The following is a 22,394-nucleotide window of genomic DNA, read 5'->3' on the forward strand; positions in this document are numbered from 1 at the left end:
TTAATGCCCAAAAAATCAAAAAATAAGAAAAATCCGTAGCTACTCCGTAGCTAATTAGCTACGGATTAGCTACAAAATTTTTTTATTTTCTAATTTTCGGGCACCAAACGTCGTTTTTTTCGCTTCGTTTTTTTACACCTCTACTATACATGATTATCTATACTTTCACAAACTTATAGATATTAATATCATTCATAAAGTCGTGTGCACCTTCGGGATCAAGTATTCGTTTCACAATTTTAACAATGTAATTACTATATTTTTCACTAACTTGTGATGAATTTATTTTTGTATATGTATATTTACATACATGAAAGAGTTGTGGTATATGTGTACATGTATGTGTGTATGTATACGTGTTTGTGCGTATTTATATGTGAATGTAGATCATAAGCATGTTAAACCATTAAACGAGTCATGGATCCCGTATGTGTACACGACTTTATGAATGATATTAATAGCTATAAGTTGGTAAAAATATTGATAATCTTGTATAATAGAGGTGTGAAAAAACAAAGCGGAAAAAACGACGTTTGGTACCCGAAAAATCGAAAATAAAAAATATCCGTAGCTAATCCGTAACTAATTAGCTACGAACTAGCTACGGAATTCTAACGAAAAGCATATTCCGTAGCTAATTACCTACGGATTAGCTACGGAATATGCTTTCCGTTAGAATTCCGTAGCTAATCCGTAGCTAACTAACTACGGATTATCTACGGATTTTTCTTATTTTCTTATTTTCGGGCATCAAACATGTTTTTTTTTAGCTTCGTTTTTTTACACCTCTACTATACATGATTATCTATACTTTCACCAACTTATAACTTTTAATATTATTCATAAAATCGTGTGCACCTCCATGATCAAGTATTCGTTTCATAGTTTAACAATGTAATCACTATGCTTTTTCACCAACTTGTGATGAATTTATTTTTGTATATGTATATTTACGTACATTAAAATTACATAAGATACTCGTGTTCGAATCCGGTACACCACACTACAAATACAATTACATTTAGTGGCATAAAGTTTTAGTGGCATTTTGTTTTTGTGCCACTATAGCCTACTTTTGGTGACACTTTTGTTTTATCCCACTAAATTTTAAAAGATATTGTGGCACTTTATATCTTATGACACTAATAACCTAAATTTGTGGCATTAATCATTTTATGACATTTTTTCATAACTATTAGTGGCATAAAAATGTCTACAAGTTTTTTAATAAATAGTAATATGTTATATTTAATTTTAATTATAATTAAACATGAAACAAAAATTCAATCTAAGAATTTGAAAAAGAAAAACGTGAACTTAAATAACAAATGGGAAAATGATTATGTTTGAGAGAATCATCTCCAAAATTTTAAAAACAGCTCGTCTTTTCTTTCCAGCGGGAACATGTTTTCCCCAAAAATTACAAAACCCCGTTGTACTTGGTTTCCCTCCTATCCTATCGAAAATTCCCACCCGTGACCTAAGTCCCTAATCTCCATGGCCGACGTCGCTATTAATACTGACTATAGCCTCCAAATCGTCGTCGTTCAGCCACAGCAACTCGCCACCGCTGCCTACGTCCATTGCTTCTCGTCGTGTTCTACCCAGTCATCATCGATTTAGGTACAAAATGAAGCTTTATCTATGACTGAATGGAAGTTGTCCTCTTTCTACTTTCCCTAATCATGCTCAAATCACTCTTCTGCACGAATCATAATCAGATTCGATTTCAGTTAATCCATTTCTATCCCTATACAATCGATCATAGGTTTGCCCCGTCAAGAATGTTTTTCAATATTTATATAATACTTTGCCAGTTTAGAGATGCACAACTAGTGCTCGACGAAATGCCTGAATATAATATGTCTGCAACTCTGCCCTTTACCCCACCCCCGCTCCCTGTATTGCCGAAAAAAGTAATACACATTACGAAGTATAGTTTTTTTTTTTATCTATTTTTCTGATTTTTCATCTAATTTCTTGTTCTCAGGTTTTTGATTTTAGTTCTAATACTCTGTTTCTTCTCTAATTATCAGATTTTAGGTGTAAAACCACTTTCTAGAACTCGTTCTTTTTTCCAGGTCAAACCCCTGGTAAAAAATAAGGACTTTTGATTTATAGTACCAGGTTGCTGCTTGCGTTGGTTTCTTCTTTGCACTTCCACATTCCACAATTTTTTGAGGTAAATTTTGATTTTTTTTAGTTAATACTATTGTTATACTGAATTTGATCTCCTTTTTTTTTTTTAAACTCTATGCAATAGTGAACAGAGAATAAGGATACTTATTTTACCAAGCAAGATCCCAACAAATATCATCCTTGTATGCATGAATCCACATGGTTATGTTCACTTAATCGAATTTTTTGGATTCGGGTAATTTCTTGACCAAAATTTTGGTCCCTTGATCATCTGTGAAGTTATCAAGAACGATGGATTGAAGATGTAGGTGGTTTTGTTCCGGTTCTCGGTTGTTTATGTTGCTAGTAGCTGAGCATGTGATGGTACAGAACATATGCAAACAGGAAGGTGGGCAATGGTGGTGTTTGGTGGTTGGAGTAAAAATGAATGGAGCAGATAGTGGTATTTGGCTGTTTATGTATTTAGCAAACATACAGATTGGATTGGATTACAAGTTAGTTCTTCATCCCTCAATTATTAGTTTTATGTGTGTATGTGTATGTAGCAAGAACATAGATTGGTTTTGCATATGTCTGAAATTGAATTTATTTTTTCATTTTTTCAGCTCTATTGATCTCTCAAGCACCACAACAGATTTATGCAGTGAGTTCTGTAAAAGGCTTAAAGGGTTTCTTGCAACATGGCCTCCTTCAAGTCCCCAACCTCATATCAATGAACTTCTCAGATCAAAGGGATTTTTTAATCATAGTTTCATGTTATAATGTTATATTTATTAAGTTTTGTAATATATATATATATATATATATATATATATATATATATATATATATATATATATTATAATGTTATACAATCTACTTATCAAAATCATCTTATGTTTAAGAAGTTCAGGTTTCTTTTACCGGACAAGGTGACACAGTCCATGAAGCAGTTATCAGGAGGCCAAAAAACTGTAGTAGCTGACTTGTGTAATAGTTACCAGTTGGTTGCCCTTCATGAAGCTTTCTGGTGTTGTAAATAGGAACATATTTTTTAGTTTGACCAAATTTTTTATTTTGTTGTATAGATGATGTTTATTCTAATATTTATTTTTGGAAAATGTTGTGTTTGTAATGTGTTAGGCACTTAGTAATGTATTTTACATTTTGTAGTTTAATGTAATGAATTTTTGTTTCATTTTGAAAAAATTCATTGTTATTTTATTTAAAAAAATATTATTTAAAAAAAAAATGTAATTAGCTACAGATTACCTATAGAAAATCCGTAGCTATTTACTTCCATAGCTATTATTCCGTTCCGTAGCTATTCAATTTCGTAGCTATTCTGTAGGAAAATCATTTCGTAGGTATTCCGTAGGAAAATATTCCGTATGTATTTTGTAGGAGTTTCGTAGCTAAATAACTCGTACGTAATCTGTAGGTATTCCGTAGTTAAATTTGTAACAGAATATTTCGTAGGAAATGGGTAGGAAGGTTTGTAGCTAATTTGTAGGAAAAAATTACCCACGAGGGTTTTTCCTACAATCTGTTTTTTGTAGGAAATCTGTAGGTAACGCCTTGTTCTTACGGATTTACTACCAATTCTGCTGTAGGTAACTACTTAGTTTTCTAGTAGGTTAATTGAAGGGTTAAGTTTACTAAATTTATCTACCATCCAAGTCACGGTCTCACGGAACTATTTCCATACAACCTAAATGGGAAAATAACTTGCTAAGGTAATTAATTTTTCAGTATGTTCACATCGTGATAACTATCGTTTTTTTGTACACACCTAGGTAACAAACTTGTTGGAAGTGTTTACATATGACCATTATGATCGGTTGTAGTAGGTCACATCCTAGATGTGAATACTTTCAACAAATTCGTTACCTAGATGTGTAAAAAAAAATAGTTACCCAAATATGAACAAAACGAAAAGTAAGAATAAATTACACGAATGGTCCCTATGGTTGGGGGAATTTATGTTTCTGGTCCCTAATTATTTTTTTAAATCGGATGGTCCCTACTGTTTATTTTTGTTGCGCGTTTGGTCCTTGTCTTACCTAAAAAGATTATTGTGCCCTTATTAATTTATTTTTAATTTAATTTTCTCATTTATGTATTTATTTTTTATATATTTAAAAAAATTCGTAGACCTCACATATCTGTAACAAATATGAGCAAAATATCAACAATAATAATAATAATAAATAAATAAAATGAAGATGCGTTTGTGTCTTTGAAATCTACTCTCCCTTCCATCTTCATCTACCAGACCCAAGACCCACCTAGACCATTTTTTTTTCAAGCTAGTCTCTCTATAATGTAGATTTTTATCAATTTTGAAGAAGAAAATCATTCCACTTGCTATCAAGATCAAGAAAAAAGATGAAAGGAATTTATATAGGCACTTTAGCTTCAACTCTCATCTATCTAATTATGCTGGTCAAGTTTTAAGCTGAATCGATTCCAAACTTGAGTTACTGGTGATATTTGGTCCAAATCATGTTTAGAAAAAAATTGTTCGTATTAAATGTCAAATCCTTTTATTTTAAATTATTTCGGGTTGTGGGATTTTTTTAGTTGATACCTTTTGTTGATAATTTATTAAATTTGTTATTTTTACTGAAAAGTAATTAGTGACATTTATAAAGATTTATCAACTAAAGTTAGGTGATGAAAAATTAGTCACATTTATACATGATCTCTAATGAAAAAACATATTTTGTAGTCATTTTATAAATAAAAAAGAGTTGGTCACTCTTATACATGACTTGTATTGCTACATTAAGTCAAGAAATGGTTTGTCCCGTTTTTATTCAAAAAGCAGTAGCTTAATCATTAATTAAATAAGAAAGTAAAATTGAAATCCTTACCTGCTCTTGCTCATGGCTACTCTCTTCCGATTCGTCATTTCCCCTATTTTCTCCGCAGTCATCTATTGAAATCTCCAAAAGTGCCCCAGATCAAAATTTGTGGTGGTAGGTGTGAATACATTTCTAAACCTCTTACATTTTCTAACCCTTATGCTTTCAATAGCTTGAAATCCATGAACAAGGGGACGAGAGTTATCTCCACCTTTTATCCTCCACACCTCTCTTAGCTTCCCTAAATTCTCCACTTCGATGTTTCTTAAGCTGCTGCTGTTGTCTTCTTGCCCAATTGCACCAGCACAATCCAAGTCAATGTTGAATAACGATTCAATGGAACCACAATTCTCGACTTCAAGCTCTTCAAGATGATGCAACATAGACATGGGATTGTCCGGAAATAGATTCACAAGCTTATCACAACTGATCACTTTAAGAACTCTTTGTAACACCCAAAGTTTTGAAGGCCAAGAAAGGAAAGAAAACCCTAAGTTTAGGGGTCGACTCGGCGAGTCCAAGGAGGACAAGGTTAGACTCGCTTCCTGTCTTCTGAAGGATAAAGAGAGGGATTGGTGGGAAGAGGTTGGTCATGCTTTGGGTAACGGTGTTGCGTTGGACGCGATGACTTGGAGCGATTTCTCAGCCAGGTTCAGGGCGGAGTTTTCACCGTTGATTGAGGTGCAGCAACTGGCACGAGAGTTTCAGGATTTGACGCAGACTACTGAGACTGTGGCGGAGATCACCGCCAAGTTCAGGGAGAGGGCTCTTCTTGTACCGCAGTATGTCGCGGATGAGGAGATGAAGAAGGCCCGATATCATGAGATGTTGAGGGATGACATCAGGGAGTTCGTGAGCAGATCCAGCTGTAAGACGCTGGAAGATATGATTTCTCGGGCTAGAGAAAGGGAGATTAATTTGGAGCAAATCCGGAAGAGGAAGCCGGATGAGGTTCAGGTAGTTGTGGGTTCGGGCAAAAGGCCCAAGGGATCGGATTCAAGATCGAGGGAACATCAGGACCGCAGTCGGTGCGGAAAGTGTGGCAGGGCGCATGGGGGCGTGTGTAGGAGTGGTAGCAGTGGTGAGTCTGGCTGCTTCAAGTGCGGTCAGACTGGTCATTTCGGCAGGGATTGTACTGTTACCACCGCACAGGGATCAGACTTGATATGTTTTCATTTCAACCAGCAGGGCCACAAGAAGGCCCAGTGCCCCAGTTTGTTTTCAGCAGGATGGGTGATGGCACCTGCTCCTGCAACTTTGAGGATCACGGATGGCCGTCAGGGCCGGGTAGAGGCACCTGCGGTAGGGAGCAGGGCTTTTCAGATGACGACCTTGGAGACGCGAGCAACGCCGGACGTTGCAGGTATGCAATTTCCATTCTCAGTTCTTTTATTTGTGCATGATTATATTGTTATGGTTCTGCATCGTTATCGGTATAAGTATTTTATTTTGAGTGGTTGATTGTGATCGAGTTATATGCCATCTGCATACCTCGGATATTTGTATGTTAGTTAGGGGGATGTGCTCTATTGAAGAAGGTTTCGAAGGATGCAGTAACTGTAGCATGCTTGGGAGGGATTTGGTACGTCTCGCTAGTTCGGAGTGGATAAGTGATTGAGATGGATTGGTTAGATCCCTGGCTATGGTAAGCTTGGGATCCTCAGCAGATTGATTATGGGATGGTGGCAAGGATTGGGTTCCTTTTTAAGTTTTGAACAGCAAGGGGTAAGCAGGGTAGAAGTGGGGGAGAATCCTCCGGGTATGCCCGGAGAGGAGCATGCAGACCCAGAATGAGTACGTGACCTCGGAGAAGGAAGAGAAGTAGTTCAGCGTTTGATGGGTTGAGGATTTCAGGGTTGGGAGTTTGAGAAACTCCCCATCAGCTAGTGCGTGTGATGGTAATGGTTAGATATGGTTGAGAATTCAGGTTGTGGATCGCCCGTAGGGCTCGAGGGAGTCGGAATGAGGATCTTGAGAGCTAATGGCACATGGGTGCCTTCGTTCTAGCAATCAACATTGGGTGGTGATGTAAGACTACGGGTAAGCCGTAGCATTCCATAGTAGTTTTGTTAGCGGAGTTGGGGCGAGGCCCTTATCTCCTAGTGATCAGATAGGGATCAGGAATGGGTAGTGGACGAGAATGATATGGAGTTGCCTGCATAGCCCTATAGAGGTGAGACCTTGGGAGAGGCCGCTCCAGGATATAGTTGGGTGAGACCCGTGGGCGAGGCCCGTACGAGATTAGCAGTGTAGATGAGACCTGGGAGTAGGGTTGCTCAGTAGTATGGTCGGGTGAGACCCGTGGGCGAGGCCCGAGCGAGAGTGATTAGACTAGTGGGAATAGAAGGATAGAGGCGGGTGGGACCCGTGGGCGAGGCCCGTGAGTTGTAGCAGCACAGGTGGGACCTGGCAGGGACCTTAGTGTCAAGTTAGGGGATCGAGAATCCCAGGTTTGTAGTGCCTGATTGGCAGAGTAGATTGAGCAGTTATAGGTGATCGAAGTTCTTTGGAGGTCGCTGGGGGCGACTAGTGGTGGTGTTGGGACTAGCTACCGGTGGGAGCCGGTAATCCAGTCATTGATAGGTTGGTAGGGACCAGGGTGGTCTCAATTCATCAGGAAGTCAGACGAGGAATAGCATAATTGCCAGTCAGTGGCAGTGTGAGTATGCAACGTATGGTGGAATTCAGTTAGCTGATCGTGTGGTGCTCGACACCAAACTGTAGTAGAAAGAAATGCCCAGTGGATACTGGCGATAATGACCCGTACTGGAAGTAGCGGGAGTAATAGAATCGGTGAAGATAGGGTCTTCGCAGTGGCAGAGGGAATAGTTGGTTATGGAGCATTTCCTTGGGGAGGCAAGGAAATCGCACAAGGAAGGAAGTGGAGAACCCCTATGGGTTCAGTGCAGTACTCGGTGAGTACCAGAAGGATTGTCGATTGAGTATGCTCTGTTTCTAAGTTGTTCAGGGTCAGGTTTGACCCGAGGTTTACCCGTGAGGTTTATGTTAGTCAGAATGACCAGGTGAAAGACCAGCGCAGGTAGGCGGCTAGTGTTGGGATAATTGGTAGGTATTGGAGGCGGATCGCAGGCGGTCGGCTATGGCAAACTTCGAGGACGAAGTTTAATTTAAGTGGGGGAGAGTTGTAACACCCAAAGTTTTGAAGGCCAAGAAAGGAAAGAAAACCCTAAGTTTAGGGGTCGACTCGGCGAGTCCAAGGAGGGACTCGGCGACTCCGAGCGGGATCTGAGTCAAGGAGTAAGTGACCGACTCGGCGAGTCGGCCAAGATGACTCGGCGAGTCTGGTCTGTGCGAGGAAAACCCTAAATCCGAGGCTTGGAGCCTATTTAATCACCTCATTCTTCTTCCTAGGGCTCCTTTACAACCTCTCCAACCCAGGATACGAACCTTTAGCCGCCATTGTTGCTTATTCAAGCTCTTTGCCATTTTGTGGGTGATTTGAAGGAAGAAGGAGGGAAGGAATCTTTGAGGCTTCAAGGAACTGCAGCAAATCTGAAGTTGAAGGACATTTCAGAGCACTTAAAGGTAATAAGTCACTTCCTTCATCCAGATCTACCTTGGTTATGAGTTTTGGGGCTTTTAAGCCATGTGTAAGATCAATCTCGAGCTTGAGGTCCGGATCTGAGGTTGCTACCTCAGATCCATGCTTGTTTTGGTTTTCAATCCCGTAAAGTATCAGCCATTGAGTGGAGCATGGAGCCTTTTGGTCTTAAACCCTAGTTTACGGTGTGTTTTGCTTAGATCTCGCTCTCCACACGTAAAGTTTGCAACTTTACGTGAGGAGTAGGCTTGGGAAGGGTAGATCTACGGTTTGGAGTCCCTGCATGACTCGAAAGTCCTCTGCATGTATGTGGAACCGAATAGACTCGGCGAGTAGCTTGAAGATGGGGAGGAACTCGACGAGTGGGATGAACAGCTCGTCGAGTCGGATGAAGATGGGCGTAAACTCGGCGAGTTGGATGAACAACTCGGCGAGTTGGTTGAAGATTGCCTTGTACTCTGCGAGTCTGTTCTTAGACTCGATGAGTTAGGTCGCGTGGTCCCAAACCCTTCGAGTTAAGACTCGAGTCAGCGAGTCGAGCCAGGACTCAGTGAGTTGATCAGGTCAGGATTCGGGAATCAGTAGACTCGACGAGTCAGGGGCTGAATCGGCGAGTCAAGTCGCGAGTAGAAGGACTTTGAACATCAGAACTCGGCGAGTCAGTAGGTGGACTCGGCGAGTAGGGTTGACCTGGAAGGTTGACTTTGACTAGGACTTTGAATTGGACTAGAGTTGACTTGGTTGATAGTCATGGGTCAGTTAAGCTAAGTGTTGCATTGATATTGTTAGCGCGGAAAGCTAGAAGAGCCGGAGTTCAGTGAGTGGTCAGGCAGCAGATAGTGGAATCATCAGCAAGTTCAGCCAGTGCAGGTGAGTTTCCCTCTGTGTGAATGGGTCTAAGGCCACAATGCCGACCCATGTAGTTATGAGTAGAAGACCCGGGGGTTAGCCCTAGGCACAGTATGCTAGTATAATATTCGGACGAGGTCCAATAACAGAGGGCGGGTGCCCAAGAATTAGTTTATGTGATAGTTATACTTGTTGTCTGTTTGATACCTGTATGTGCCTGGTAGGGAGGCGAGTGTGGGCGAGGTCCCGTATCTCACCAATAGCAGAGTGTGGATGGTGTTCCACATCTCAGTAGTAGCCGTCCAGGGGCGAGGCCCAAGATAGGAAAGGAGTGAGGGTGGGTTGGGCCCGTATCTCACTATCAGCAGAAGTAGGGACGGGGTTCCATGACTCATCAGTAGCAGGACACGGGCGGGGCCCAGAGATAGGCGAGGCCTTAGAGCAAGAGCTGTTAGTATATGTTTAGCTTATGTGTTGTTATGTGATATGTGTATGTGCTATTATATGTTAGTGGGCGGGGCCCTGTGACAGGCGGGGCCTAAGTAAAACAGATCTGTATCCGAGCGGGGCTCGAAGCCAGGCGGGGCCTGGAGCGGCGGGGCCGTTGTAGCGGGCGGGGCCCAATATTTGCGGTATGTGTTAAATGCAGCTAGATAGAGGGCGTGGCCCAGTATGTGCAGTGTACAGTTATGTGCATGGTATGTGGTAGGGTGGGGAACTCACTAAGCTTCGTGCTTACGGTTTTCAGTTTTGTTTTCAGGTACTTCTGGTAGCTGATGATGGAGCTCGGGGTGATCGCATGGCACACACCATAGGATTGTCAACCTGGGAATGTTTTACTCTGATAATGGACATGTGTTTGAAAACTATTACGTTAATTATGCTTTGAATCAATGATTTTACTTTAAGTAATGTTTTATCAAAAGAAATTTTTAGTCTTAAATTTTGGGTCGTTACACTCTTACACCACTGTTGTTGTATTCATCTCCAGTTGCACCAACACAATCCAAATGGATGTTGAATAACGATTCAATGGAACCACAATTCTTGACTTGAAGCTCTTCAAGATGATGCAACAGAGATATGGGCTTGTGCGGAAACAGATTCACAAGCTTATCACAGTTACTCACTTCGATCTCTCTGAACTTAACTTCCTCACTCGTCTTAAATTCGCAAGGCCATATCTCCTTCAGTTTCCACATACTACTAACATGCAGTTTCTCTAACTTAGGAATCAGAACCTACAAGATAATCATTTATTAATAGTCACATCCAACAATTATACCCCATACAATCAAATTACAATATATTTTGAAAGATTTAACTGAAAAGATCCTTTGTAATGTATTAGCATTAAAAATCTATATTTACCTCTTCCTTCAACAAACTAGATGTTTCATACTTTTTCATGGGATATATGCTTGTGAAACCTGGAATGTTGTCAAGTTCCAACTCCATGAGTTGTGGTAGCTCAATTATTTTGACATTATTGCACAAACCCGATAGCTTTCGTAGCCCACACAAAGATAAAAACTTCAGCTTGGGGAATGTAATCGTCTCTTCTTCACTATCCACGGTATGTATGAGTTCTTCCATATTATCACATTTGTAAACTTCAAGATGCTCAAGCTTTTTTAAAGTGTTTGTAACACCAGGTGTGAAGAGGTGTTTTAACTCTGCACACTTTGAAACGACAAGGACTCTTAAATGGTAAAACGAAGAGGATTGAAAAGGTTGTGAGGATGACTTAACCTCAATATCTTCAAGATCATTCATATCTCCCACACTTAAACATAACACCTCTGTTTTCTTAAACAACTCGTTCATTCGAGATTCCAATAATTCACCTTTTTGAACAACCAACTTCAATGTGTTTTCATACGAGTGCCTACTCTTTATGGAATCTCCATAAAATAGCGCCCCACTGAGATCTGGAATCGCTGTAGCTTCTCAAATGACATATTCTTTGGTTGAACGCTATTTTTACAGACCTCAAGTTCTAGTGCAGAAGGATCTTTCGAACGCTCTGCCATCTCATTGCAGTTATCCTCAGTGAGGTTGACCGCCTTTCTATGTTGACGAACCACTCTCATATAGAGCTCTTCAAGTTTGACCAATTTTTTAAAGACACCATTAGCTATACAGAGACCATGACAATTTGTCAAATCCAATAGCCTTATCTTCTTCAAATTTCCGATTGTAGAAGGTAACCATTCAATGCCAGAATCAGCAAAGCTAAGCATTTCTAGATTTAACAGATTTCCAATACAAGAGCAATCAAACATCCTTAATGAACATTCATGGAGATGAAGCACTCGAAGATTGGTGGAGCATTGAAATGACGAGGGAAGCAATGGATACTTCATTTTATTGTATGATATAACTTGGAGCTTTCCCATTCCTTCATAAAAGTCTTGAGGAAACCTCAAGAACTTATCTCCATGTATAAGTTTCAAAATCATTAGGTTTGGAAATTTGAGGTCTCTAGGAAATTCGGACATACTCTTGCATGTTAATGAAAGTCTTTTATAAGAGTCATCTGTATCATCCACATGCCACTCTAATGTATTACCATGGTTGACAATTGAAGCATGCTCCACTTTAGAATACATACCCAAAACAAAAGCACGAACCAAATCGTGCATCTTGACCCATCTAACATCAACACTTTCAAGCAACAAATTTGTATGGATGAGCCGCTCAATGCAGGTGTTGAGCCTAGTTCTTGCTTCTCTTATGGTATACACTTTTTTAAATAATTTCAATCCCCATCCATACCTCACCAACTCTTCGGTAGGAATATTGAAATCTTCTGGAAACAATCCACAAAGCAAAAAAGTGGATTTAGTCTCATCATCTTGGAGATTTTCATAACTCGTTTTAAAAACTTTAGACGCAACATTTTCAATGTCATGGTGCTCTAAACGAAACAATGCATCCTTCCATGTATCCTTGCTTTTATCTCTAAGAGTACATGCCATGGTTTTGATGGAAATGGGTAGACCGCAACACTTCTTTACAATATCTTCTCCTTGTTGGATTAATGTCTAAGTCCATAACTATAATTGGTAAGACTTGACCCGACCCGGCATGGTCCATTTGGGTTGCATGGCATCATGCACTTGGATAGACTATAATGAGAGAAATAAGACACTTACGGTTATTAATATATTATAAGTTCTAGTATATTAATAATAAGAATAATGAGATTATTTAATTAGTATTGATCAAGAATTAATCTAGTATTAATTAAGTGATCAAAAGAAGACTAATTAAATATATGGGTTGATTGTGTAAATCATTCATTCTTATATATGTGGGCTTGTGATCCAAGATTCCTTATGTTGGACTAAGTCCATGGGATGACCCATGGATACTCCATGGAGGTTAAAATCCATGGAGCATAAGGAATGGGTAAAGTCATGAGTTACATGGTGTAACCCTAATAGCCACCATATAAAAGAAACCCATGGCTCAAGAAATCGTGACTATGATGATGACTAGATTATTCTAGAGAGGGCTAACCGATTTCATGAAGTGTTCTAGTTTCTCTCAAGTTATTCCAAGTGTATTTGGTGTTGTGTGAACCATTTGAGGCATCACCACTTGAGGTGCTAAGCTCACAAGGTTTCAAGGAACACAAGCAACAACAAGGTATGTATTCTATCTTGTTATATTGATATATTGTATGCTAGATTAGGATAATACCTTGGATGTTCATATTTGCATGTATAATAGAGAAAACATAGATCCAAGGTATTTAGGGTTGCATGTACACTTAGGAGTGTTAGAATGCTCATAACCCAACAGTGGTATCAGAGCCATGAGTTGTTTTCTATTATATTTGATGCAAATGTTTTTTTTCCAAGTTAAAGAAAAAAAAGAAAAATGAAAAAAAAATTGACGTTTGTCAAATTTTTAGATAATTACTTGTTTTTGTGAAAAACTAATTATTTGTAAAATTTGAATCATTTTCTATATGAGTTAAATTAGTTCAAATTTAGTAAAAGATAAAATGATATGATTATTTTATTAGTTTTAAAAGTTTGATCTAAAGAGTTTTTTGAAACCTCCATAAGTTATGGATATCAAAAGGTTTAAAAAAAAAATTGATTCAAAGTTTTTTATGGAGTTACAAAATTGGTGTTAATGTTTTAAAGAATTCCATAATTTGTTCTTAAGTTATGGAACATGAAAAGTTTCATCATTAAACAAACATTAAACTCCATAAGTTATGGGATCCAAAAGTTTTTTTTTGAATTATTTTGATCTTATGAGTTGATTTAGATTAATAGAAAATTATGTGATAATATGTTTTCAATCCATTTTAATCTAAGAGTTGAGTATAAAATGTGTTTGTGTAACTTATCCTTAAGTTACATGAAGAGTCACATTAAAGACTCATAAAACTCATAAAGTTGGCAAAGGTTACAAAAAAGATGAAGAGTCTTGTCCTTAAGTTATGGAGGTTCAAGAGTCACTTCATTAATAAATAAATAAATAAAATATGTAACCTTAATTAATTCCATAAGTTATAAAATAAAGAAAAGATTAATTCTTTATTAGTTTAAAGTCTTCCATAATTTGTCCACAAGTTATGGAACATGAAGAGTTTTTGGATTAAAACTACTTTAAATACATAAGTTATGGAATTAATTAGTTTTGAATAGTTTCAAAACTTGCCCTCAAGTTTTGGAATTTGTAAAGTTTTCTCTTATGAATACTTTAATTCCAAGTTAGCCCTTAGAATTTTAAAAGTTAAAATTCAACCCTTATACTTTATAATATTATAAGTTAATAATATTTATATGTATAAGAGTAAAGTCGGTCTTACCGCTAGTACGCCTCATTCACGAAGCCGGTCTATAAGGTGGGTATAAGGTTGTTGCCTATAAAATGGCAACTTAATGGGTGTCCACTCTCACCCACCGCTTGCTTGACTGGTGGAGGGTCGTTAGCCGAACGGGTTTGACATGACTATAATTCTCCCTTCATTAAAAGTATTAATGATAAATACTAAGTAACTAAACTCTTAATAATTCCCAATCTTAGTTACTTAGGAAAATGTGAAGAAGGTGCTAATCCATGAAATTACACTTTGCACTTTGTTTAAGTCGGTTAGTGGAGCGTGTGTGGTTAACCGGCACACTAACTCGTATTTAACAAGGTAGGCAAAGGGTAACTTAATATTTATCATAGTATCGATGGAGCGTGTGTGGTTAACCGGCACATCGATTGAGGGGTAAACACTTAAGGGTACCAAGTAATTTGCATGGTTACTTCACACCTTGTTTTGTGATCCTCGGCATCCCAGTCACAAAACCTGAAGGGCACACTCGAGATTGAAACATGCCATTGAACAGTTCAATGAATCTCAAAAGATCTAGGAGTTTCAAAACCAATTAAAACCTAATAATACATTTCGTTTATCTTGGTGGAAATTGGTGAATCGTCATTCACCTACCTTCAAATTGTTTTATAGCTTGGATTACGGCATACCTCTTCTAAGTTATAAAATAGTTTGTTGGGTCCTAGCCTTAATATTTTCATATTGGGTGTCATATTAAGGACTCAAAGATCAACTATCTTGAATATCTCCCATAACATGTCTGGATTAGACAGTTATGATCTTCCCAAATCTCTTGAAACAAGCTTTCCTAAATGAAGATGATGTCCCATGGATATCATACTTCTTTCTCCTCCTACAATTATTCTCCCTACCCCACAAGTTCTTGAAAAGTTTAAGGTCACTCAAGCCCTATTGGCAAGGCAAGGTCTAGGTGTGGCCACATCTTGGAGATGTAGTCACATATTGACAAGCCGGGAGAGTTGGGTGTCAATGTCTTGAGAAAGTTGGTGGTTCAATCACTTTCTAAGTTACATAGTGAGTTCCTTTGGGACACCTATGAAATAGACTATGACAAGACCCTTAATGATCTTATCTATTGTTAAGATCAACTTCCTGAAACTTTATGGACATTGACAATAGTGACACAGGAAATCCAGGAAAGCATTCTCTTCCCAATGGAAAGGGATCGGCCATAGTCAACTCGGTTGAATAAATGGTAAAGAGAAAAAGCTAAGTCTGTAATAGTCCCGTGTACCATTATCAAAGGGTCCATATGTTTAATTTGCCAAAGAAAGGGTCATTAGTTGCGAAGCTGCCAAATTTACCTAAGGATGTTAAAGTCAATTAGTTTGACTCTACTTCAAGTAAAGTCCACTATCTAACTCTGTTAAGTTTCTATTCTGAGATTCCTAATACACGATGTGACTGGGTCACATGGTAATGTTTTAAGAATCAAAGAAAAGTAAAGGAACTTAAAGAAAGAATATGCTGAATCTGATCGCATAGATGGATTTCTATCGCGAAGTTTGAAAAATCGGATTCTTGAGCTAATTCTTAGGAGTTATGAGATATTGCTAAGGAATAGATAACAACAAGTTTTTCATATGGGTTGTAAGGATAAGTTTTTCCGCATAGTTTTAAAATAAAAGGAAAATTTTGATTTTATTTATTTTAAAAAATATCCTTACAATGGCATTTGAGGAAAAATTGTTGCTTATATGATTCCATTAATAGCAAGAGTGGAAATATGAAATTGATTCTTTCATTTGTGGTAATGTCTAAATTTATCAAATAAAGGAAAGATTCTCATCACCCAAGTTTCAGTTGGACCGGAACTTGGAATCATGCAAGTTGTATAACATGATGAATGAGAACTTTCAAGTATTGGAAAATTAAGACTAATTACTTGTTCACATGGATGTGTGAGTCAAGTAATGGACTAAGGGATCGAGCACATAGTCATGTGCACTGATTAAGTCCACCACAAAAGATATAAGGCTATTCGTCATAGTTTACTAAAGCTCAGTAAATATGATTATACTTACAAGCTTAAGTGTAACTCTGATACATTGGAAAAGGTTTCAATGCATAACAGAGCGGATAAGAAGAATCAAATTAGGCAGAAGGATAAAAGTCTCTCAAATCTGAAAAAATGGGAGAGTACTTTAGTATCAGCTTTGTGATCATCTCAATGATTAAGAAACCATATCAAAGTTAGTTCTCTAAGGAAGTCTTAGTGCATTCTTATGACTAAGAAGAAGGGATCTCGAATTGTTGAAATGGTTAAATCAAGAAGATGAGTCATACTTCGTTCCAATACAAGTCTTAGAGTCATACTCCAAGATTGTAATTTGAGTGACATGTCTTAAAGAAGGTTTAAAACACTTATCAAATGTAAGAGTAAAAGTTTTCTACTCTTGTACATTTGAAATTGGTAAGTTGTGATGTTTTGGATAAAACAAAGACCAACTTAGGCCAATTGTGTGAAGTGTTTGTCTTGATTAGAATCCACACTATCTCTTGGATGTTTGACAAGGAAGTCTTATAGGTCAAGAGGACAGTGGGAGTCTTAAAGGTCTTGAAATTCTCAAGAACTATTCAAGAATGAAACTTGAAGTTCTTCACTAGCCACGACTTGAGGTTTATAACCTATCGTGTTGACATATTCTGTGCCCATTCTAGTTAAAGTTGGCTTTGCATATGAGTTCTTAGAGTTCTCAATGTGTTGCACAACAACTTGGAAGCAATGGTAGGCCCTTGAGCTGCCAGGTGGCAAGAAGTTAAGATTGAGTTCAGTCCATATGAGTTTGGATTTGTCATTATCCTTGTCTTGTGACTATGGTTTTGACAATTCACATGGATAAGAACACATACACCATTAAATCTAAGTGTCATAAGGTTTCTCTCTGATTCATGAAAATGATGGTGAGGAAACACTTTCACTAAGTAGATTTTAGTTAGATAGCAATTGTGATATTTGCATTCTCAAAGTCGTTAGTGGAGCGTGTGTGGTTTACCGGCACACTAACTTGGACTTGTGAGAAATGTCAAAGGTCAAAACGATCAAGACTATGATTACGGCATCCCTTTTCATAGTTCTTAAAATTGTTTTGACACACCCATGAGCTATCTAAGGGAAGGTGTATGTTTTTGATAAAGTCTTATCAAAACAATCTAGTATCAGAAATCTGAACTTTGGTAAGAAAGTCAATAAAGTATTGATTTCTAGAAGTCGAGCTTTCTGAGTATATGTCAAAGCTAGTGGGAGCATAAGTGTTAGCATGATAATTACGATAAGTATTGCAAGCTAGCAATGTTAATTATAGAAAACAAAAGGTTTCAATTGGGAAAAAGTTGTTTTGCTATAATTAAGGGAGAGGAAATTATACTTCATCTCAAATCTATAAGCTTAGATCGTGAGGTTTTAATCATTTAGTCAAGGATATATATGAATTTCATGTTGGAATGGCTCAACATAAGGAAATTCTGTATATGGGTCCATTATTTGTGTTCTTAAATTCGATTATGATTACGGCATCCCTTTTCATAATCTGAATTATGAGAACTTGGCAAATAGAAATGGAAATGTTATAGCAAAAGACTGGTTTAGTCTTTATGTGAGACATCATGAATCGTGTCCCATATGCTTCGGATATAGGATCGATTACATGTGCTATATATTCATCCGTTCTAAAATTTTCAAAATGCCTAGGGCATTAAGAAGGGAAAAGGTTTAGAACTGGATATGACTAAAAGGATTAAACAATTGTCGAGGACAATCTAAGGTTTACCAAAGATTGGTTGCTCAAGGATAGTTGGAAGTATAGTGATAATTCTGGAAGGACCATATTGACATAATCTGTAAGGAGGCAACTCTTGTTCAGAAGTGATAGTCGAAATGGAATCTGGAAATGTTTCAAAGTTAGAATTTTCAATCTGTGTAAGATTAAGGAAACTTAATGCAAGAAGGATGGTTCCAAGAACTTGATCTCCTTTGGAATACTCTGTAATGATTGTTGCAAAGTCTTTCTGACTTTGTGCATAATCATTACAAGAGGATCGATGCATATAAGTTTAGAATCTAACAGATTTCAGTAAATGACATGAATTTGGAATTCTTGCATTTGCAGTAAGGATTTGGGAGTGTGAAAAGAGAATCATTGAAGTTATGTTCATTTGATCTAGTTCACAAAATAAAGATCATAGACAAACATATTATGCATACTTGGTGTATGGCATGACTATTGTTTAGAAAAACATAGTGTGCATGCTTGGAGCATGGGACAACTATTGTTTTAAATTCAAGAATAATGTTGATAGCTGAAACAATATACAATGAATAATGTGTAATCATATGGTGATAAATAAAAGGAGTTTTATTTATATTCATAAGTTCTGAGACCATATTGGATTCAATTATTATTGTGTTTCACTTTGCATGTTTTGACTTCCCGAATAAACTAGGTTATTCTTCCGGAATGACTAAGTTATTCAAACCATCCACAGTCGGTCATATGTTGGAAGTAGATATGAATTAAGACTGTCATGGGTTGGCTTGTAGAGGTCTAAGTTGTTGGACAAAGGGCTACAACACTCATGAGTGCTCATAAGTTCTGAGTATTGGATTCAACCCGCGCTCATTGGAATCACTTCATGGATTTTATCACGAGTGATCATGAGACGATAATATCTTATATTCTTCAAACCTAGAGATATGAGTTGTTACTATGAGTTGATAGTACATTGATTGCACGAAAATGCATTGGTAACTCGATGTTATAAAACGTGTCTTTATGTATGATTCAACAAGTAGTAGAACAAGCCATATGAGTCGAAGTTTATCCATTCCTTTTACCTTCGGGATGAAAGCGATATCTGTGGGCCCCTCGATGATTTGATGATGACAAATGGAAGTGCTCGGCCGGGCAGGACTGATTTGATTTGTTCAATTAGTCAGTCGTCATAAATCGGAAATCGGGAAACAACTAATGGACAGAGAGAATGATTATAATCCATGTCTCAGTCCATATGAAATCTAGAATGGAGGAATATATGATCCCTTATCTAATGGACAAGTCGTTGACAAAGATCAGAGTTCATCTACAAGGTCAGAGTTCGACAGAAGCTTTTGAGAGCTACGATTGCTAGTTGGTTCCTGAAGTCATACGCAATAATAGTTTTAGACTTATCCAAGTGGGAGACTGTTGGATTAATGTCTAAGTCCATAACTATAATTGGTAAGACTTGACCCGACCCGGCATGGTCCATTTGGGTTGCATGGCATCATGCACTTGGATAGACTATAATGAGAGAAATAAGACACTTACGGTTATTAATATATTATAAGTTCTAGTATATTAATAATAAGAATAATGAGATTATTTAATTAGTATTGATCAAGAATTAATCTAGTATTAATTAAGTGATCAAAAGAAGACTAATTAAATATATGGGTTGATTGTGTAAATCATTCATTCTTATATATGTGGGCTTGTGATCCAAGATTCCTTATGTTGGACTAAGTCCATGGGGTGACCCATGGATACTCCATGGAGGTTAAAATCCATGGAGCATAAGGAATGGGTAAAGTCATGAGTTACATGGTGTAACCCTAATAGCCACCATATAAAAGAAACCCATGGCTCAAGAAATCGTGACTATGATGATGACTAGATTATTCTAGAGAGGGCTAACCGATTTCATGAAGTGTTCTAGTTTCTCTCAAGTTATTCCAAGTGTATTTGGTGTTGTGTGAACCATTTGAGGCATCACCACTTGAGGTGCTAAGCTCACAAGGTTTCAAGGAACACAAGCAACAACAAGGTATGTATTCTATCTTGTTATATTGATATATTGTATGCTAGATTAGGATAATACCTTGGATGTTCATATTTGCATGTATAATAGAGAAAACATAGATCCAAGGTATTTAGGGTTGCATGTACACTTAGGAGTGTTAGAATGCTCATAACCCAACACTCCTATCTTATGGAGCTCATGATCTGATGTTTCTACAAACTGCAAGAATAATCTATGTTCTTCTGAATCTATTAGAAGCCCCACATGGAGAATCGAATTACCTTCAACCCCCATCATAGTGCATACATTTCTGTCTCGTGATGTTAATAAGACCTTGAAGTCGACACATTGATTTGGAAAAGGACTTAAACCAATATCTTCAAGGTCAACACTCTGCCACACATCATCCAATACTATGAGGAACTTATTCTTACCTCCATCTGATTTGGCCTTGAACCCTCGACGAAGCTTATTAGCTCTTACCGACTTATTTTTTTCGCCGAGCTCTACACTAAGGTAATATGATATAGCTTCCTGAATAGAAATAGGGCCTGTCTTTTCCCCTATCACCACTTCAACAATAAACTTAAACATTTTCTTTTCTTCGGCAATTTTCTTCAGCCTTTGCATCATTGTTGTCTTCCCTATTCCCCCCATCCCACATAAGGCTATCATGTGGGATTTGTGGTTCGGGTCGAGTGCTTTGAGTGCTTTTGTAAAAGTCACCTCTCTTGATTGGAAGTCATTTTGTTCAGCTGATGGTGTTGATGTGGATGGCTTCATGGAATCAACCCTTCCTGGAGGAATTGGATGATCTGCCCGGTTGATCTCTTTGTATCGTCTCATGACACTGTCGATCTCCTCATTTATCTCAAAGGCATTCCTCCCTGCCCTGTATCTAATCTTTATATTAAAACAGCTGCCAGTGTCACGAGAAACATTTTCGACTTTTGCATTGATCTTTTCTACATCACCCAACCAACCCCCGACTTGGACAGGAACCTCAAGATTGTTACTAATGTTTTGCCTCATTTTCTCCTCAACACCGTCTTTTACGACATTTAATTCTGTCATTTTGATAACCATCTCCCTCATATATATTGTGCATAAAATGAGGTAGCGTAGGTATCTATTAATGGGAACCATGAGGATCGGAACAACCTGTCTCTTGATTTCATTAGCAGCTTCCATTTTTGGATATTCTTTTGATAGCACCTGCATAGTAGCCAACAATTGATCAGACACATTTCAATGGAAATTAGTAATGGATGAGCAATTGAATGTACCCTAGATTCATTAATTGCATTGAGTAAGGACCAATGATCAAAAAGTTCTATCTCATAATCCAAAATGAACTTAAAGATAAAGTTTTAAGAATTTTAATGACCATGATAGTAATAGAAATCAACAAAAATCTTGCTAGAAGTTAATGATATTTCTTATTCAAAAAAAAAAAAAAAAGAAAAGAAATCAACAAAATGGTTTTTGATTGATTAATTATAAGAATATCAAAATATGATGATTTTAAAGATGGTGATATAGCAATTACATGCATCATTGATTCATTTCATTGAGTAAGGTTGGAACGGACGGATGATGTAATGTGTAGAAAACTACATTTAGTAAATCAAAATATGAATTTTAGTGTAACTTAACTTTGTGCCAACATTAAAGAAATTTTATATCATTATTCTTAATGTTGTGGAACATCAGGAAGGCAAAAAAAATAAATAATTAGGAAGAATTTTAAAGGATTGAACAACAACCAAAAATTAGTTTTCTTCATGTACCATTAATGAGAGTTCAGAGAGATTGAAAACAAAAACTGGAACCCAAAACCTTACTGTATGTCACCTAGAAAATTTTAATCTTTGCACTATTGGCAAATTTGGTCTCCTAACTTATTATTTAATGTCATATTCTTCAATTTTACACTTATAATTAAGTCTTGATAATTCTATTATTATAAATCCTCGTGATTTGCAACCACATCTTAGTGTTTGTGAATAGATCTAACCTTTTGCCAAGAAACATGTAATTAAAAAGAATTAATCAAGATGAAATTGAGAAAAAATTGGAATAATTTTTTTATGACTTTCCTCTATAAATTTGTTAATGTTTTCCTCACTCGTTTTTTACAACCCATCTTTACTTCAAAAAAAGAGTTAATATAAATGATATAATTTTTAATTTGGTTATTAAAGTTTAATAATCATTAAAAATGACATTACTTAAACGGTCATATAAGGTAATATACTAATAATATTAGACATAATTGGTCATCACCTTTTCATTAAATTAGAACAAAAAATAACAAACTTTTTTCATATTACTTTAAAATAAAGTTTTT

At 37.1% G+C, this 22,394-nt stretch overlaps 1 protein-coding gene and 1 long non-coding RNA gene across 3 annotated transcripts; one reads left to right on the forward strand and one right to left on the reverse strand.

Moving 5' to 3' along the window:
* The first annotated feature begins 1,319 nt into the window (after nt 1–1,319).
* Nucleotides 1,320–3,239, forward strand: LOC145090236 (uncharacterized). Of its 2 annotated transcripts, none has more exons than XR_013701454.1 (4): nt 1,320–1,933; nt 2,037–2,182; nt 2,264–2,633; nt 2,745–3,239. It is a non-coding gene; the product is annotated as an uncharacterized LOC145090236 (long non-coding RNA). The 2 variants fall into 2 exon arrangements; XR_013701453.1 differs by having other exon boundaries at nt 1,322–1,623.
* Nucleotides 3,240–10,982: 7,743 nt separating this feature from the next.
* Nucleotides 10,983–21,229, reverse strand: LOC145090237 (disease resistance protein UNI-like). Its single transcript, XM_079028541.1, has 2 exons — nt 20,218–21,229; nt 10,983–12,427 (listed from the first exon to the last, which is right to left on the reverse strand). Exons 1-2 carry the CDS (start codon nt 21,188–21,190, stop codon nt 11,292–11,294), a joined length of 2,109 nt encoding a protein of 702 aa, XP_078884667.1. The 5' UTR covers nt 21,191–21,229; the 3' UTR covers nt 10,983–11,291.
* Between the last annotated feature and the right edge of the window lie 1,165 nt (nt 21,230–22,394).

This window comes from Lactuca serriola, chromosome 2 (assembly GCF_051521515.1).
Source record: "Lactuca serriola cultivar US96UC23 chromosome 2, Lser_US96UC23_V15, whole genome shotgun sequence".
NCBI classification, from domain to species: Eukaryota; Viridiplantae; Streptophyta; class Magnoliopsida; order Asterales; family Asteraceae; genus Lactuca; species Lactuca serriola.